General features: G+C 40.0%; 1 protein-coding gene across 1 annotated transcript; it reads left to right on the top strand.

Moving 5' to 3' along the window:
- The first annotated feature begins 11697 nt into the window (after positions 1-11697).
- LOC128102077 (olfactory receptor 1N2-like) lies at positions 11698-12644 on the top strand. The gene is given in 2 exon segments (XM_052725590.1): positions 11698-12196; positions 12199-12644. Coding segments are annotated over 2 exon segments (945 nt in total).

The following is a 12644-nucleotide window of genomic DNA, read 5'->3' as shown; positions in this document are numbered from 1 at the left end:
AGCCAGTTGTTAAGTGTCAGGCACTTTAAGTACTTACACATACTCTCTTCATCGTTAAGTGAACTGAGGCACAGAAGCTAGCACTGTTACCTACGGAGGTTAGGGGTGTAGGTGTTTGAGTGGTTTTCACAGGCACCCACCACTCATAAATACAGATATAATTGGAGCTTGGTCATTGATTAATACAAAGAGAGTAGTTCTCTATCACTTCACTCATCTTTACCTCCCAGGATTCCTAGTTTAACAACTTTGTGTCTCTGTCCCCCACTATTTTTAACAACTTTGTGTCTTTGTCCCCCACTATTTTTAACAACTTTGTGTCTCTGTCCCCCACTATTTTGTCTCTTTGACTTCAGTAGAGCAAAAGTGATGTTGAAGAACTGAGTAAAGAGATCAGCTGGCACAGAGATTTACAGCCTTCGGCAGTGGACCAGCTTATCAAAACCACAATCCAAAGCTTGTTAAAAATATAAAATTTTGTCCTCCATTGAGAACTATTAAACTAATATTTTCTGTGATACAGTCTGCAAAACTTTCCTTGAAACCTAAATCTTCCTCAAGTGTTCTGATGCTTAAGCATGTTAAGATTTGCTTTTTTTAATGTTTGGCACATGTGTTTGAGTCACAGCTAAGTAAGTTTAAGTTCAAGTGTGAGGTGATTGAAAAGTTTTCAACATGCATTAGAATACATGGAGTAACAAAGTACATAGTTTATTGTATTAAGCTCTCAGTTAGTGCTCTACTGAGTCAGAGTTGGTCCCACTTTTCATTAGTGGGAGTCCAGACCTAAAAAACAATTTACCTGCAAATCAATAGAGATATCTAAAGATGATTCATTTTTGAAGTCAATATTTCCTCTGTTAGCAAGAGAGATAGCTGAAAGTGCTTACATATTTCTCTCCTCCTGCATCATACACTAGCTGAACTGGGTAACATCTCAGAATTATACAGCCTTCCAGAGAGATCAGAAAGAGCTGAAAGCTGTTTCTTTTCCTACTCAATCTCATGATGAGGAACACCATGTCACATATAGGCTAGAATCTGGTATTTAACACATAATCAAATTCTAAAATGAGAAAGACTCTCTTAAAACCCAATGAAATGAAACTTCATCAAGATGATGGATATATAAGCGAGCATTATATACCTTTGTATTATATATAATATATACCCATACATATTATATAATAAGCCTTTCTTCATCAGGGAAGTTCATTCATTTCCATTGAGTCTCTTGAAATAAATTATAAATCATTTTAGGAATGAACAATGAGTCTTATATTAGCTGTGTCAGCATGCAATGCATTGGTCATCTCACTGCTATGTGGAGGTGTTTTTCAGTCTATGGCATGAAATATTAGTGTAGGAACCACCTCCCAAATTCTTTGAATACAGCTAATGCCAGCATTTGCCTTCTCTTGTTATTCTGTTCAAGCATTTGGTACTGGTACCCTAAACTTCACTCTTTCTTTAAAAAGTTTACCCTTATTGCAATATTTGTGGCCTCAGAAAACTATATAGATTTTTGAAATACCAATGAGGTACATCCAGAGACTTGGGGAAGCATCTCTTCTCTCTCTCTGACATCCAAGGATAAGAAATTTTACTTACCACCAGTTTCTTCTGTTACTGTGTCAATCAAAATAGGTTAAGAGTTGGCTCAAGGATGGTAGACAAAGTAGTGCTAGCCTGAGCTATTTGACTCAAGTTTAACTGCTCACTTCTACCCTAGTCAGTGAACAGGAAGCAGTGCAAACGCTCCCTAATCCCAAGGAGAATGCGCAGTCTTCCTGACAGACTCTGTGAACTGGAATTACGGGTCATAATCATAACTGATAAAAACAAACAGTAAGTGACCAGAAATCACATATCTAAACTTAGATTGAGAATATAATTTAAAAGGGACAATGGTAGGGGCAAAAGGAGATGACAGTTCTAGGTAAGGAGTCAGCGGGTTCGCAAAGGATTGCAAAGGCAAGTCAAGGATGGGCCTGAATGGGAGGCTGCTGCAGTCACAGCTGTGTTCTCTGGCTGGAAGAAAGAGCACAAGAGGACAGGGTTTGAGCTGACCCCTGGACATGACCTTGGACACATGGTGCTCAGATCCCACCTGAACCAGGTCTTCAGGCATATTAAAGCATTGTATAATTTTAGTTTCAAACCTGAACTTAAAGAGAAAGAGAGACATTAGCTCATCAGTATATTCCCTGGAAAAGGCTTGGCAGTCCCTGCTTTGGACATCTACACATATAAGGAGTCAGGGGACAGAGTCCCATGAGCCTTGTTCGTGCAGACACTAATAATTATCTCACATCTGTCTATGAACTGTAACTGACCAAGTTAGTAGAGCACCAATGTCACTTCAAAGTGACAGTTTATTTCTTTTCCTATGTAGTGACATTAATTTTTTTTTGATTTGCACTGATTTATAATGTTAGTTATAGCAAAAATGAATTTTGTAAGAAAATAAGCATATCTCCATGGAACACGGACCCTGCTCCTAAACTCTTATCAAAGCAATTCCAAATCTGCCAGTGTCCACCATGCACACAGTTTAACATCACAGGGCATGAATTTTTTGAAGAATTTTCATGTTTATGGTTAAAGATGTTATACTAAACTCATGCATCTGATTCCAATCATAATTACTATAGGTGATGCTCTTTTCAAAGGCACAAATGCCATAAAGACAAGAAAAACAAGGAGAGTAAATTATAGTAACAAAATTTTGAACTTGGAATCCAGATAGAACAGTGAACCTGAATGTAGCCCTCAACTTGATGGAAATTTGGAGATATTTTCTTCCAGATGTAAGCTCCTGAACTCCTTTCTGTTTACATTTACTTTAGAAACCTTGTAACTATAAATAATGTCTCCACTTCACCAAAAAAGGCAGTGAATAAATGATTCTTAGATTTCCATAAGCTTGGGAAATCATTGAGTTTCCATTGTGGCCTTCTAGAATACTTGTTCACAAGCTCTTTGCTTTCAGAGCCCTGATGTCTAACTGTGAGCTGCTTCAGGGTTGTAGAAACCAAAACAGATGTTCAGATCTAAGAATGTAGAAAGAATGGATTAGTGAAAAAGTATTGATGCAAATAGCTATTTGTTTTTTATGGTGGATATTATCTTTTTTTCATTTTTCTTTATTAAGAAATTTTCTACTCACTCCACATACCACCCACAGATCACCCTCCTCCATCCTCCCACCCCCAGCCCTCTCTTGCAAACCACCCCGCATCCCTACATCCCCCAAATCAAGGTCTCCCATGGGGAGTCAGCAGAGCCCAGCACACTGAGCCTAGGCAGGTCCAAGTCCCTTCCCACTACACCAGGAATGCACAAGGCATCACACCATAGGCACCAGATTCCCATAAGCCTGTCCATGAACCAGGGACAGATACCAATCCCCCTTCCTGGGTGCCCCCCAAACAGTTTGAGCCAAACAACCATCTTCCATATCCACAGAGCATGGTCTGGTCCCATGGGGGCTCCACAGCCACTAGTCTACAGTTCATGGGATTCCACTAGTGTGGCCAGTCATCTCTGCACATCTTCCCATCATGATCTTGAGGTCCCCCACCTGCAGAATCCCTCCTTTCTCTCATCAATTGGATTCCTAGAACTCAGCCTGGTGGTGGGCCATGGATCTCTGCATCGGCCTCCATCAGTCACTGGACAAAGACTCTATGATGACGGTTAGGGTATTCACTAGACTGGTCACCAGAGTAGACCAGTCCAGGAACCCTCTAGACCACTACCAGCACTCCAAGGTGGGTGCCACACCCGCGACGGTGTCACCCGTGTGACAAATGCCAATCTGGTGGTCTCACGAGGAAGGGGGGCACGTGTCTCTCGAGGCTAGGCCCCCGGCGGTCCCCTGGCAATCAGCCCGAGCAATGGTTCCTGGATACATTGTTCCCTAAAGACCAGCCTTCCGTGGATGGTTGGCAAGACTCCTGCTTCTTTCTTCTTTCCTGACAATAACAACCTCTCTGTGCCTGGACTCCCGCAGCCAGTACCAAGCTGTTTTTATTACTGTAACTCTATAGTAGAGCTTGAGGTCAGGGATCATGATGCCTCCAGAGGTTGCTTTATTATACAGAATTCTTTTGGCTATCCTGGGTTTTTTGTTTTTCCATATGAAGTTGAGTATTGTTCTTTCCAAGTCTGTAAAGAATTGTGCTGGGATTTTGATGGGGATTGCATTGAATTTGTAGATTGCTTTTGGTAAGATTGTCATTTGTACCATGTTAATTCTACCTATCCATGAGCATGGGAGATCTTTCCATTTTCCGATATCTTCTTCAACTTCTTTCTTCAGAGACTTAAAGTTCTTATCATACAGGCCTTTCACTTGCTTAGTTAGGGTTACCTGTGGTGGTATTTTACTTGTACTGAAATGTGATTTTAATTGTATGTTAATAAATAAAGTTGTCTGGGGGTCAGAGCTATTAGAGTCATAGCAAGTGCATGGCGGCGGTGGCGCACGCCTTTAAGGACCTGGAGGGCGGTACATTCAGGCAGTGACGAGGCAGTCACATGTTTGGGTTTACAACCAATGACAAGGCAGAACAGGAAGACTTTAAAGACAGACACACAGGAAGTAGGTCCTTTTCGGAGAGCTCTCTTGGCTGGAGAGGATCCCTGAATCAGGAAGGGTGAGGCTCTTAGCTCTGACCTCTTGGCAACTTTATTTATTAACATACAATTAAAATCACATTTCAGTACAAGTAAAATACCACCACAGTTACCCCAAGTTATTTTATATTATTTGTGACTATTGTAAAGAGTGATATTTCTCTGATTTTGCTCTCAGTCCACTTATCACTTGTATATAGGAGGGCTACTGATTTTTTGAGTTGATCTTGTATCCTGCCACATTACTGAAGGAGTTTATCAGCTGTAGGAGTTCCCTGGTAGAATTTTTAAGGTCACTTATGTATACTATCATATCATCTGCAAATAGTGAAAGTTTGACTTCTTCCTTTCCAATTTCTATCCCCTTGATCTCCTTTTGTTGTCTTATTGCTCTAGCTAGAACTTCAAGTACTATGCTGAATAAGTATGGGGAGAGTGGACAGCCTTGTCTTGTTCCTGATTTTAGTGGAATCACTTTGATTTTCTCTCCATTTAACTTGATGTTCACTGTTGGCTTGCTGTAAATTGTCTTTATTATGTTTAGGTATGTTCCTTGTATTCCTGATCTCTCTAGAACCTTAATCATGAAGGGGTGTTGGATTTTGTCAAAGTTTTTTTCAGCATCCAATGAGATGATCATGTGGTTTTTTTTCTTTCAGTTTGTTTATATGATGTATCACATTGACAGATTTTTATATGTTGAACCATCCTTGCATCCCTAGGATGAAGCCTACTTGAGCATGGTAGATAATGTTTTTGATGTGTTCTTGGAGTTGGTTAGCCAATATTTTATTGAGTATTTTGCATCAGTGTTCATGAGGAAGATTGGTCTGTAATTATCTTTCTTTGTTGCATCTTTGTGTGGTTTGGGTATCAGGAAAACTGTAGCCTCATGAAATGAGTTTGGTAATGTTCCTTCTGTTTCTATTGTGTGGAACAATTTGAAGAGTATTGCTATTAGCTCTTCTTTGAAAATTTGGTAGAATTCTGTGCTGAAACCATCTGGTCCTGGGCTTTTTTTGGTTGGAAGATTTTTAATGACCATTTCTATTTCCTTAGGGGTTAATGGTCTATTTAAATAGTTTATCTGGTCTTGATTTAACTCTGGTATGTGGTAAATATCCAGAAAATCGTCCATTTCTTTCAGATTTTCCAATTTTGTGGAGTACAGGTTTTTGAAGTATGACCTGAGTATTCTCTGGATTTCCTTGTTGTCTGTTGTTATGTCGCCATTTTCATTTCTGATTTTGTTAATTTGGATGTTATCTCTCTGCCTTTTGGTTAGTTTAGATAAGGGTTTGTCTATCTTGTTGATTTTCTGAAAGAACCAACTCTTTGTTTCATTGATTCTTTGTATTGTTCTCTTTGTTTCTATTTTTTTTATTTCAGTTCTCAATATGATTATAACCTGGCATCTATTCCTCCTGGGTGACTTCGCTTCTTCTTGTTCTAGAGCTTTCTGGTGTGCTGTTAAGTCACTAGTGTGAGATTTCTCCAACTTCTTCATGTGGGCATTCAGAGCTATGAATTTTCCTCTTAGCACTGCTTTCATGGTGTCCCATAAGTTTGGGTATATTGTACATTCATTTTCATTGAATTCTAGGAAATCTTTAATTCCTTTCTTTCTTTCTTCCTTGACCCATTGGTGATTCAATTGGGCATTATTCAGTTTCCATGAGATTGTAGGCTTTCTGTAATTTTTGTTGTTGTTGAAATCTAACTTTAAGCCATGGTGGTCTGATAAGATAAAATATTTCAATATTTTGTATCTGTTGAGATTTGTTTTGTGACCAAGCATGTGATCGGTTTTGGAGAAGGTTCCATGAAGTGCTGAAAAGAAGGTATATTCTTTTGTGTTAGGGTGGAATGTTATGTAGATATCTATTAAGTCCATTTGAGTCATAATATACTGTTAGGTTTTTTTTTATTTCTCTGTTAAGTTTCTGTCTGACAGATCTGTCCAGTGGTGAGAGTGGGGTGTGAAGTCTCCCACTACTAGTGTATGGGGTATGATGTGCAGTTTAAGCTCTAGTAATGTTTCTTTTACAAATATAGGTGCCCTTGTATTTGGGGCATAAATATTCAGAATTGAGACTTCATTTTGTTGGATCATCTGTGATAAATATATAATGTCCTTCCCAATCTCTTTCAATTGATTTTAGTTTGAAGTCTACTTTATTAGCTATTAGGATAGCTATACCAGCTTGCTTCTTAAGTCCATATGATTGGAAAGTCTTTTCCCAGCCTTTTATTCTGAGGTAGTGTCTGTCTTTGAAGTTGAGGTGTGCTTGTTGTATGCAGCAGAAGGATGGATCTGGTTTTCATATCCATTCTGTTAGCCTGTGTCTTTTTATAGGTGAATTGAGACCATTGATATTAATGGATATTAATGACCAGTTATTGTTAATTCCTGTTATTTTTTGGTGGTAGTGTTGTATTTTTCCCTTTTTTGGTATTTGTTGGTGTGGGACTATCTATTGCCTGTGTTTTCATTGGTGTATCTAACTTCCTTAGGTTGGATTTTTCCTTCAAGTTCTTTCTGTAGGGTTGGATTTGCAGAGAGATATTGTTTAAATCTGGTTTTATCATGGAATATTTTGTTTACTCCATCTATGTTGATTGAGAGTTTTGCTGGGTATAATAGTCTGGGTTGGCATCCATGGTCTTTTAGTGTCTGCATAATGTCTGTCCAGGACCTTCTGGCTTTTAGAGTCTCCATTGAGAAATCAGGTGTTATTCTTATAGTTATGCCTTTATATGTTACTCGACCTTTTCCCTTTGCATCTCTTAATATTTTTTTCTTTATTCTGTATGTTTAGTGGTTTGATTATTATGTGGCGAGGGGACTTTTTTTTGATCCAGTCTATTTCGTGTTCTGTAACCTTCTTGTATCTTTATAGGCATTTCCTTCTTTAGGTTGGGAAAGTTTTCTATGATTTTGTTGAATATATTTTCTGTGCCTTTGAGTTGGTATTCTTCTCCTTCTTCTATCCTTATTATTCTTAGGTTTGGTCTTTTCATGGTTTTCCAAATTTCCTGGACATTTTGGGTCATGACTTTGTTGACTTTAATGTTTTCTTTGACTGATGAATCTATTTCCTCAATGGTATCTTCAATGCCAGATATTCTCTCTTCCATCTCTTGCATTCTGTTGGTTATGCTTGCATCTGTAGTTCCTGTTCATTTACTCAGATTTTCCACTTCCAGCATTCCCTCAGTTTGTGTCTTCTTTATTGTCTCGATTTCAGTTTTCAAATCATGAACTGTTTCCCTCAGTTGTTTAATTGCTTTCTTTTGGCTTTCAATGGATTTACTGATTTCTTCCCATTTTTTGTTTGACTTTGCCTCGAATTCTTTAACGGAGTTTTTAATTTCCTCTTTTAGGATCTCTAATATCTTCTTAAGGTCACTTTTATGGTCAATATCTTCTGTTTCTTCTGTGTTGGGATGTTCAGGTCTTGCTGATGTTGGTTCTGATGGAGCCATATTGGTTTTTATGTTGTTGACTGTATTTTTGCACTGGCCTCTATCCATCTCTTTCTCCACTTGTTGCAAGTGGTGTCTGTGTCTGAGGGAGCCTCTCTTGATCTGATCGATACTCTTGGTCCAGTGGTAGCTCCTGTTCTAGTCTATGCTGATGGACTCTTTGTCTCAGGGAGCAGCTCTTAGTTCAATTGGTGCTAGTGGGCTCTGTCTCAGGGAGTAACTGAAGTCTTAGTACATGGTAGATGGTGGTAATCTGACCTGTCTGCAGGAGGTCTGCCTGCCAACTGTCCTGAAACTGGGACTGCAATGGGTGGTGGTGTAGGGGTGCAGGGTTGTGCCCCTGGCCTCAAATCCTAGGGCCTGGGGTTTTGGGGTATGAGAATAAAGACTCACCTCTTAGTCCAATTGGGTGCTTGCAGGCTCTGTCTCATAAATAGCTATTTGTGCATGTAGATGTTTTTCCCTCCCACTCTATCACAACCAATTTTCCATTTTAACTCTTTAACTTAAATATTTAAGTACAATGTTTAAAATTTAGAAGATAGGTGGTTAAGAGTACTGGATGCTTTTTCAGAGGACTTAGGTCCAGTTCCCAGCACCCACATGGCAGTTTACAATCATCTGCAACTCCAGTTACAGGAGATCTGATGCCTTCATCTGGCCTCTGCCAGCACCAGGCATGCATTTGATGCACAGACATACATGAAAACAAAACATCTGTATGTGTACAATAATGATTTAAAAATAAAATAACAAAATTTAGAAGACATAAGTAGAATTGACCCATTCAGTGGGTGGGACAGGATTATTTTTGGTATGAAGATATGGAGAAATTACAAAGCAAAACACTTGCAATTAGAGCTACAAAACTACTTTACGAAAAATTCTACATGTAAGATAAGGATCAGGAGAGATCTTATTTCATCTTATTATTACTAATATCCATTTTAAAAGATACAAACACTTTAGTAGGAAAAAAGAAGTACAGTAAAAGAAAAATTAAGAGAAATAATTATCTCAAAAAATCAAGAGAAACACGCTGTGGCTATAGCTCAGTGGCAGAGTGCTTGCCTAGCACATACGAGAGCCTGGATTTGTTCCCTAGCATTGCAGAGGAAATTGAAATAAAATAAATTTTTTACTGTTACTAGTAAGGGGAGATATGTAAGATTTTTAGTTTGGGTCTTTTGTACTTATTAAATCCTTAAAAGTTCAATCAAAATTCTAGCTGCCCAACAGTAGTGCTGGGGTGATGTACAGTGGTTAAGGGGTTGATATTTAGATGTGAGCAGACACCAGGAGGAATTCCACTCAAATTATCAAATCAAATGAACACTCATTTTCCCATATGCAAGGGGGAATACTGTAGTTCCAACACCCAAAGATTGTTTAATTACTTGTGATTGTGTACTGAACTGCTCAGGAAGAGCTGGTTGCTAACAGGAACATGGGAGATAGGAATAGCTTTCCTAGCAGCTGCTGTGTGAGCTGGTACTGCTGGAGTGCTTTACGTTTGCAGCATCACTGATATGGCTGGTGTGCTTTATGTACTTTGACTCACTATGGCCAATGTGCTTTACATATGGGGCCTCACTCAAGGTTTTTGGATGTTTTGAGGGAGTGTCTTACATTAACATGTTTCTGTTTAGGGAAGTAAAAATGGCTGTGTTAGCCTCCATAGGTCTGACATATGCCCTCTGCATTTATGTTGTGGTTGTATAGCTTAGTCTTCTTGTGGGTCTTCTAACCATGGGAGCAGGGGCTGTCCCTGACTCTTTAGTCTGCTTTTGGAACCCTTTCCTCTTAGTGGGTTGCCTCATCCAGCCTTATAGAGGTGGTGCCTAGTCTTATTGCAACTTAATACATCATGTTTGGTTGATATCTCTGGGAGGTCTGTCCTTTTCTGAAGGAAAAGTGGATGGGAGAGAGATAGAAGAGGGGATTGGGAGGGGAGGAGAGAGGGGAAACTGTGGTCGGGATCTAATATATGAGACAAGAATTTCAAAAAAGAAAATCAATATATAGACCAATAAAAAATGACTGCATTTTCACTTACACTCTCAATTTCTTTTTCCACCTAATTTTAATGAGGGCAAAGGCTAGGAAGTGAGTTGTCCAACTCATGGGCAGGAGTCCCAGCAGGCTAGCTAGTCAAGCTAAAGAACATGCTAGCAAGAGATTCAGGATCACACTTCTGAGAACTGGTAGCTTAACCCTTGAGGAAAGAAATGCCCCTAGGACCCAGACAGAGCTGGCTGCAGATCAGGCTCTACAGTTACACTGGGGTTGGCTTTAATAAGTTGAGTTGGGAAATGATCAGTCAGGAGCCTTTATAGCCCTAAGAAATCCCTGTCCTTTTTTAGTCCAAGGAAGCAGAAATTGACTCATACACCCTTGGTGTTCTCAAAGAGCACTAGACTCAGTGGATGCCAGCTTTATTGACCAAGTCAGAAAAGGTGTCTGTCAGATCTTCACTGAGAATTTTCCAGCTAGGGAGAAAACTTGAGAATCTGAAGATGCTTCAAATGGATACACACTGTGACAGGTGAGGACCTGGAAGGAATAAGAATACACACACACACACACACACACACACACACACACACACACACACACACACTTTGCCACCCAAATAGAACATTTTAGGGATATACAACCGAAGTCTTTCCTTAAGATTAGAAGCTTCTTATGAATCACAGAGCAAACAGAAAACTGAAAAGATCATGAACCTTCTAAGGCCATGACCTTTACAGTAGCTGTGCAACACCAGCTTACTCTAAATCCAAGAACAGCAGACAAAGTTGTTTGTAGAAAGGAAAAGAAAGTCCTAAAAACCTTTATTTTCTTTCCATCTGGTAAAAACCAAGTAATGGAGAGAGAGTAAGATCATAGGAGTAAAGAAAGAGGATCATAAATACCACTCCCCAGATCACCACAGGGAGATACAAAAAAAGAGGGAAGAATAAACATAAAGGGGAGAGTTGGGGGGGGGGGGCATCCTAATAGTGGCTGTAACCGTGGGCTATCACTGCCCTCAGTCCACATGTTCAATGCTCCCAGATGGGGGAAGTTCAAAGTTGTTTTCAGTGTCTGTACAAAAAGCTATAACATACACATGTGTGTACATGTTTGTGTGTGTGTGTGTGTGTGTGTGTGTGTGTGTGTGTGTGTGTGTGTGTGTGCATGCATTGGGAGAAGAGGGGGAGTGATGATAAAGATTTGCACCTCCTTTTTAATGCACAACTTTTCACTATAATGCACAGCTTTTCAAAAATTTCCACCTCCTTCAAATAGACTGTACTGACTTCTCTAATCAAATTGATCACTTTTCTCTAGACCCTGCTGCAGAATAGAAAGCAAAATTTGCACTTGGGTGCTTATTATATTAATTATTCTATGTTTCATATTTTATTTCCAGTGGTACCCAGAGATGCTCATGGATCAGGATCACATATTCTCCCCTTTCCAACCCACATAATTCTTGTCATACAAATCTGTATCTATGAGCTGATCTAATGATTAAATATTGTCATATAGAGACTTTTCATTTACACCCAAGAACTACACAGGATGGGAAAGCAAAGCAGAGTGAACCAATCTGGTGCTTCAGACTTCCTCCTTCTGGGACTCTCTGAGCAGCCAGGGGAGCAACCTCTTCTATTTGGCATCTTCCTGGGCATGTACCTGGTCACCATGGTGGGGAACCTGCTCATCATCCTTGTCATCAGCTCTGATGCACACCTTCACACTCCTATGTACTTTTTCTTGGCCAATCTGTCCTTAACTGATGCTTGTTTCACTTCTGCCTCAGTTCCAAAAATGCTTGCCAACATTCATACCCACAATCAGACCATCTCCTATTCTGGGTGCCTTACCCAGCTGTATTTCCTCCTGATGTTTGGTGGCCTTGACAACTGTCTTCTGGCTGTGATGGCATATGACCGCTATGTAGCTATCTGCCATCCACTCCATTACAGCATAGCTATGAGTCCCCAACTCTGTGCATTAATGCTGTGCATGTGCTGGGTGCTGACCAACTGTCCCGCCCTGATGCACACACTGCTGCTGACCCTGTGGCCTTCTGTGCCCACACAGCCATCCCCCACTTCTACTGTGATCCCAGTGCTCTGCTGAAACTTGCCTGCTCTGACACCCGCATTAATGAGCTGATGATCATTACCATGGGCTTGGTGTTTCTTGCTATTCCTCTCATGTTGATTGTCTTCTCCTATGTCCAAATTTCCTGGGCTGTGTTGGGCATCCCTTCTCCTGGAGGGCGATGGAAAGCCTTCTCTACCTGTGGCTCTCATCTTACAGTTGTTCTGCTCTTCTATGGATCTCTGATGGGTGTATATTTACTTCCCCCATCAACTCACTCTGCAGAGAGGGAAAGCAGGGCTGCCATTCTCTACATGATTGTGATTCCCATGCTGAACCCATTCATCTACAGCTTGAGGAATAGAGACATGAAAAAGGCATTGGGCAAACTTTTTGGTGGTGCAAAAGCAGTCTTCTAA

This window comes from Peromyscus californicus, unplaced genomic scaffold (genome assembly GCF_007827085.1).
Source record: "Peromyscus californicus insignis strain IS unplaced genomic scaffold, ASM782708v3 Scaffold_7__1_contigs__length_154581171, whole genome shotgun sequence".
Taxonomy (NCBI): Eukaryota; Metazoa; Chordata; class Mammalia; order Rodentia; family Cricetidae; genus Peromyscus; species Peromyscus californicus.
Note: the sequence above shows the minus strand (reverse complement) of the source record. Positions and strands in the feature narration are given on the sequence as shown.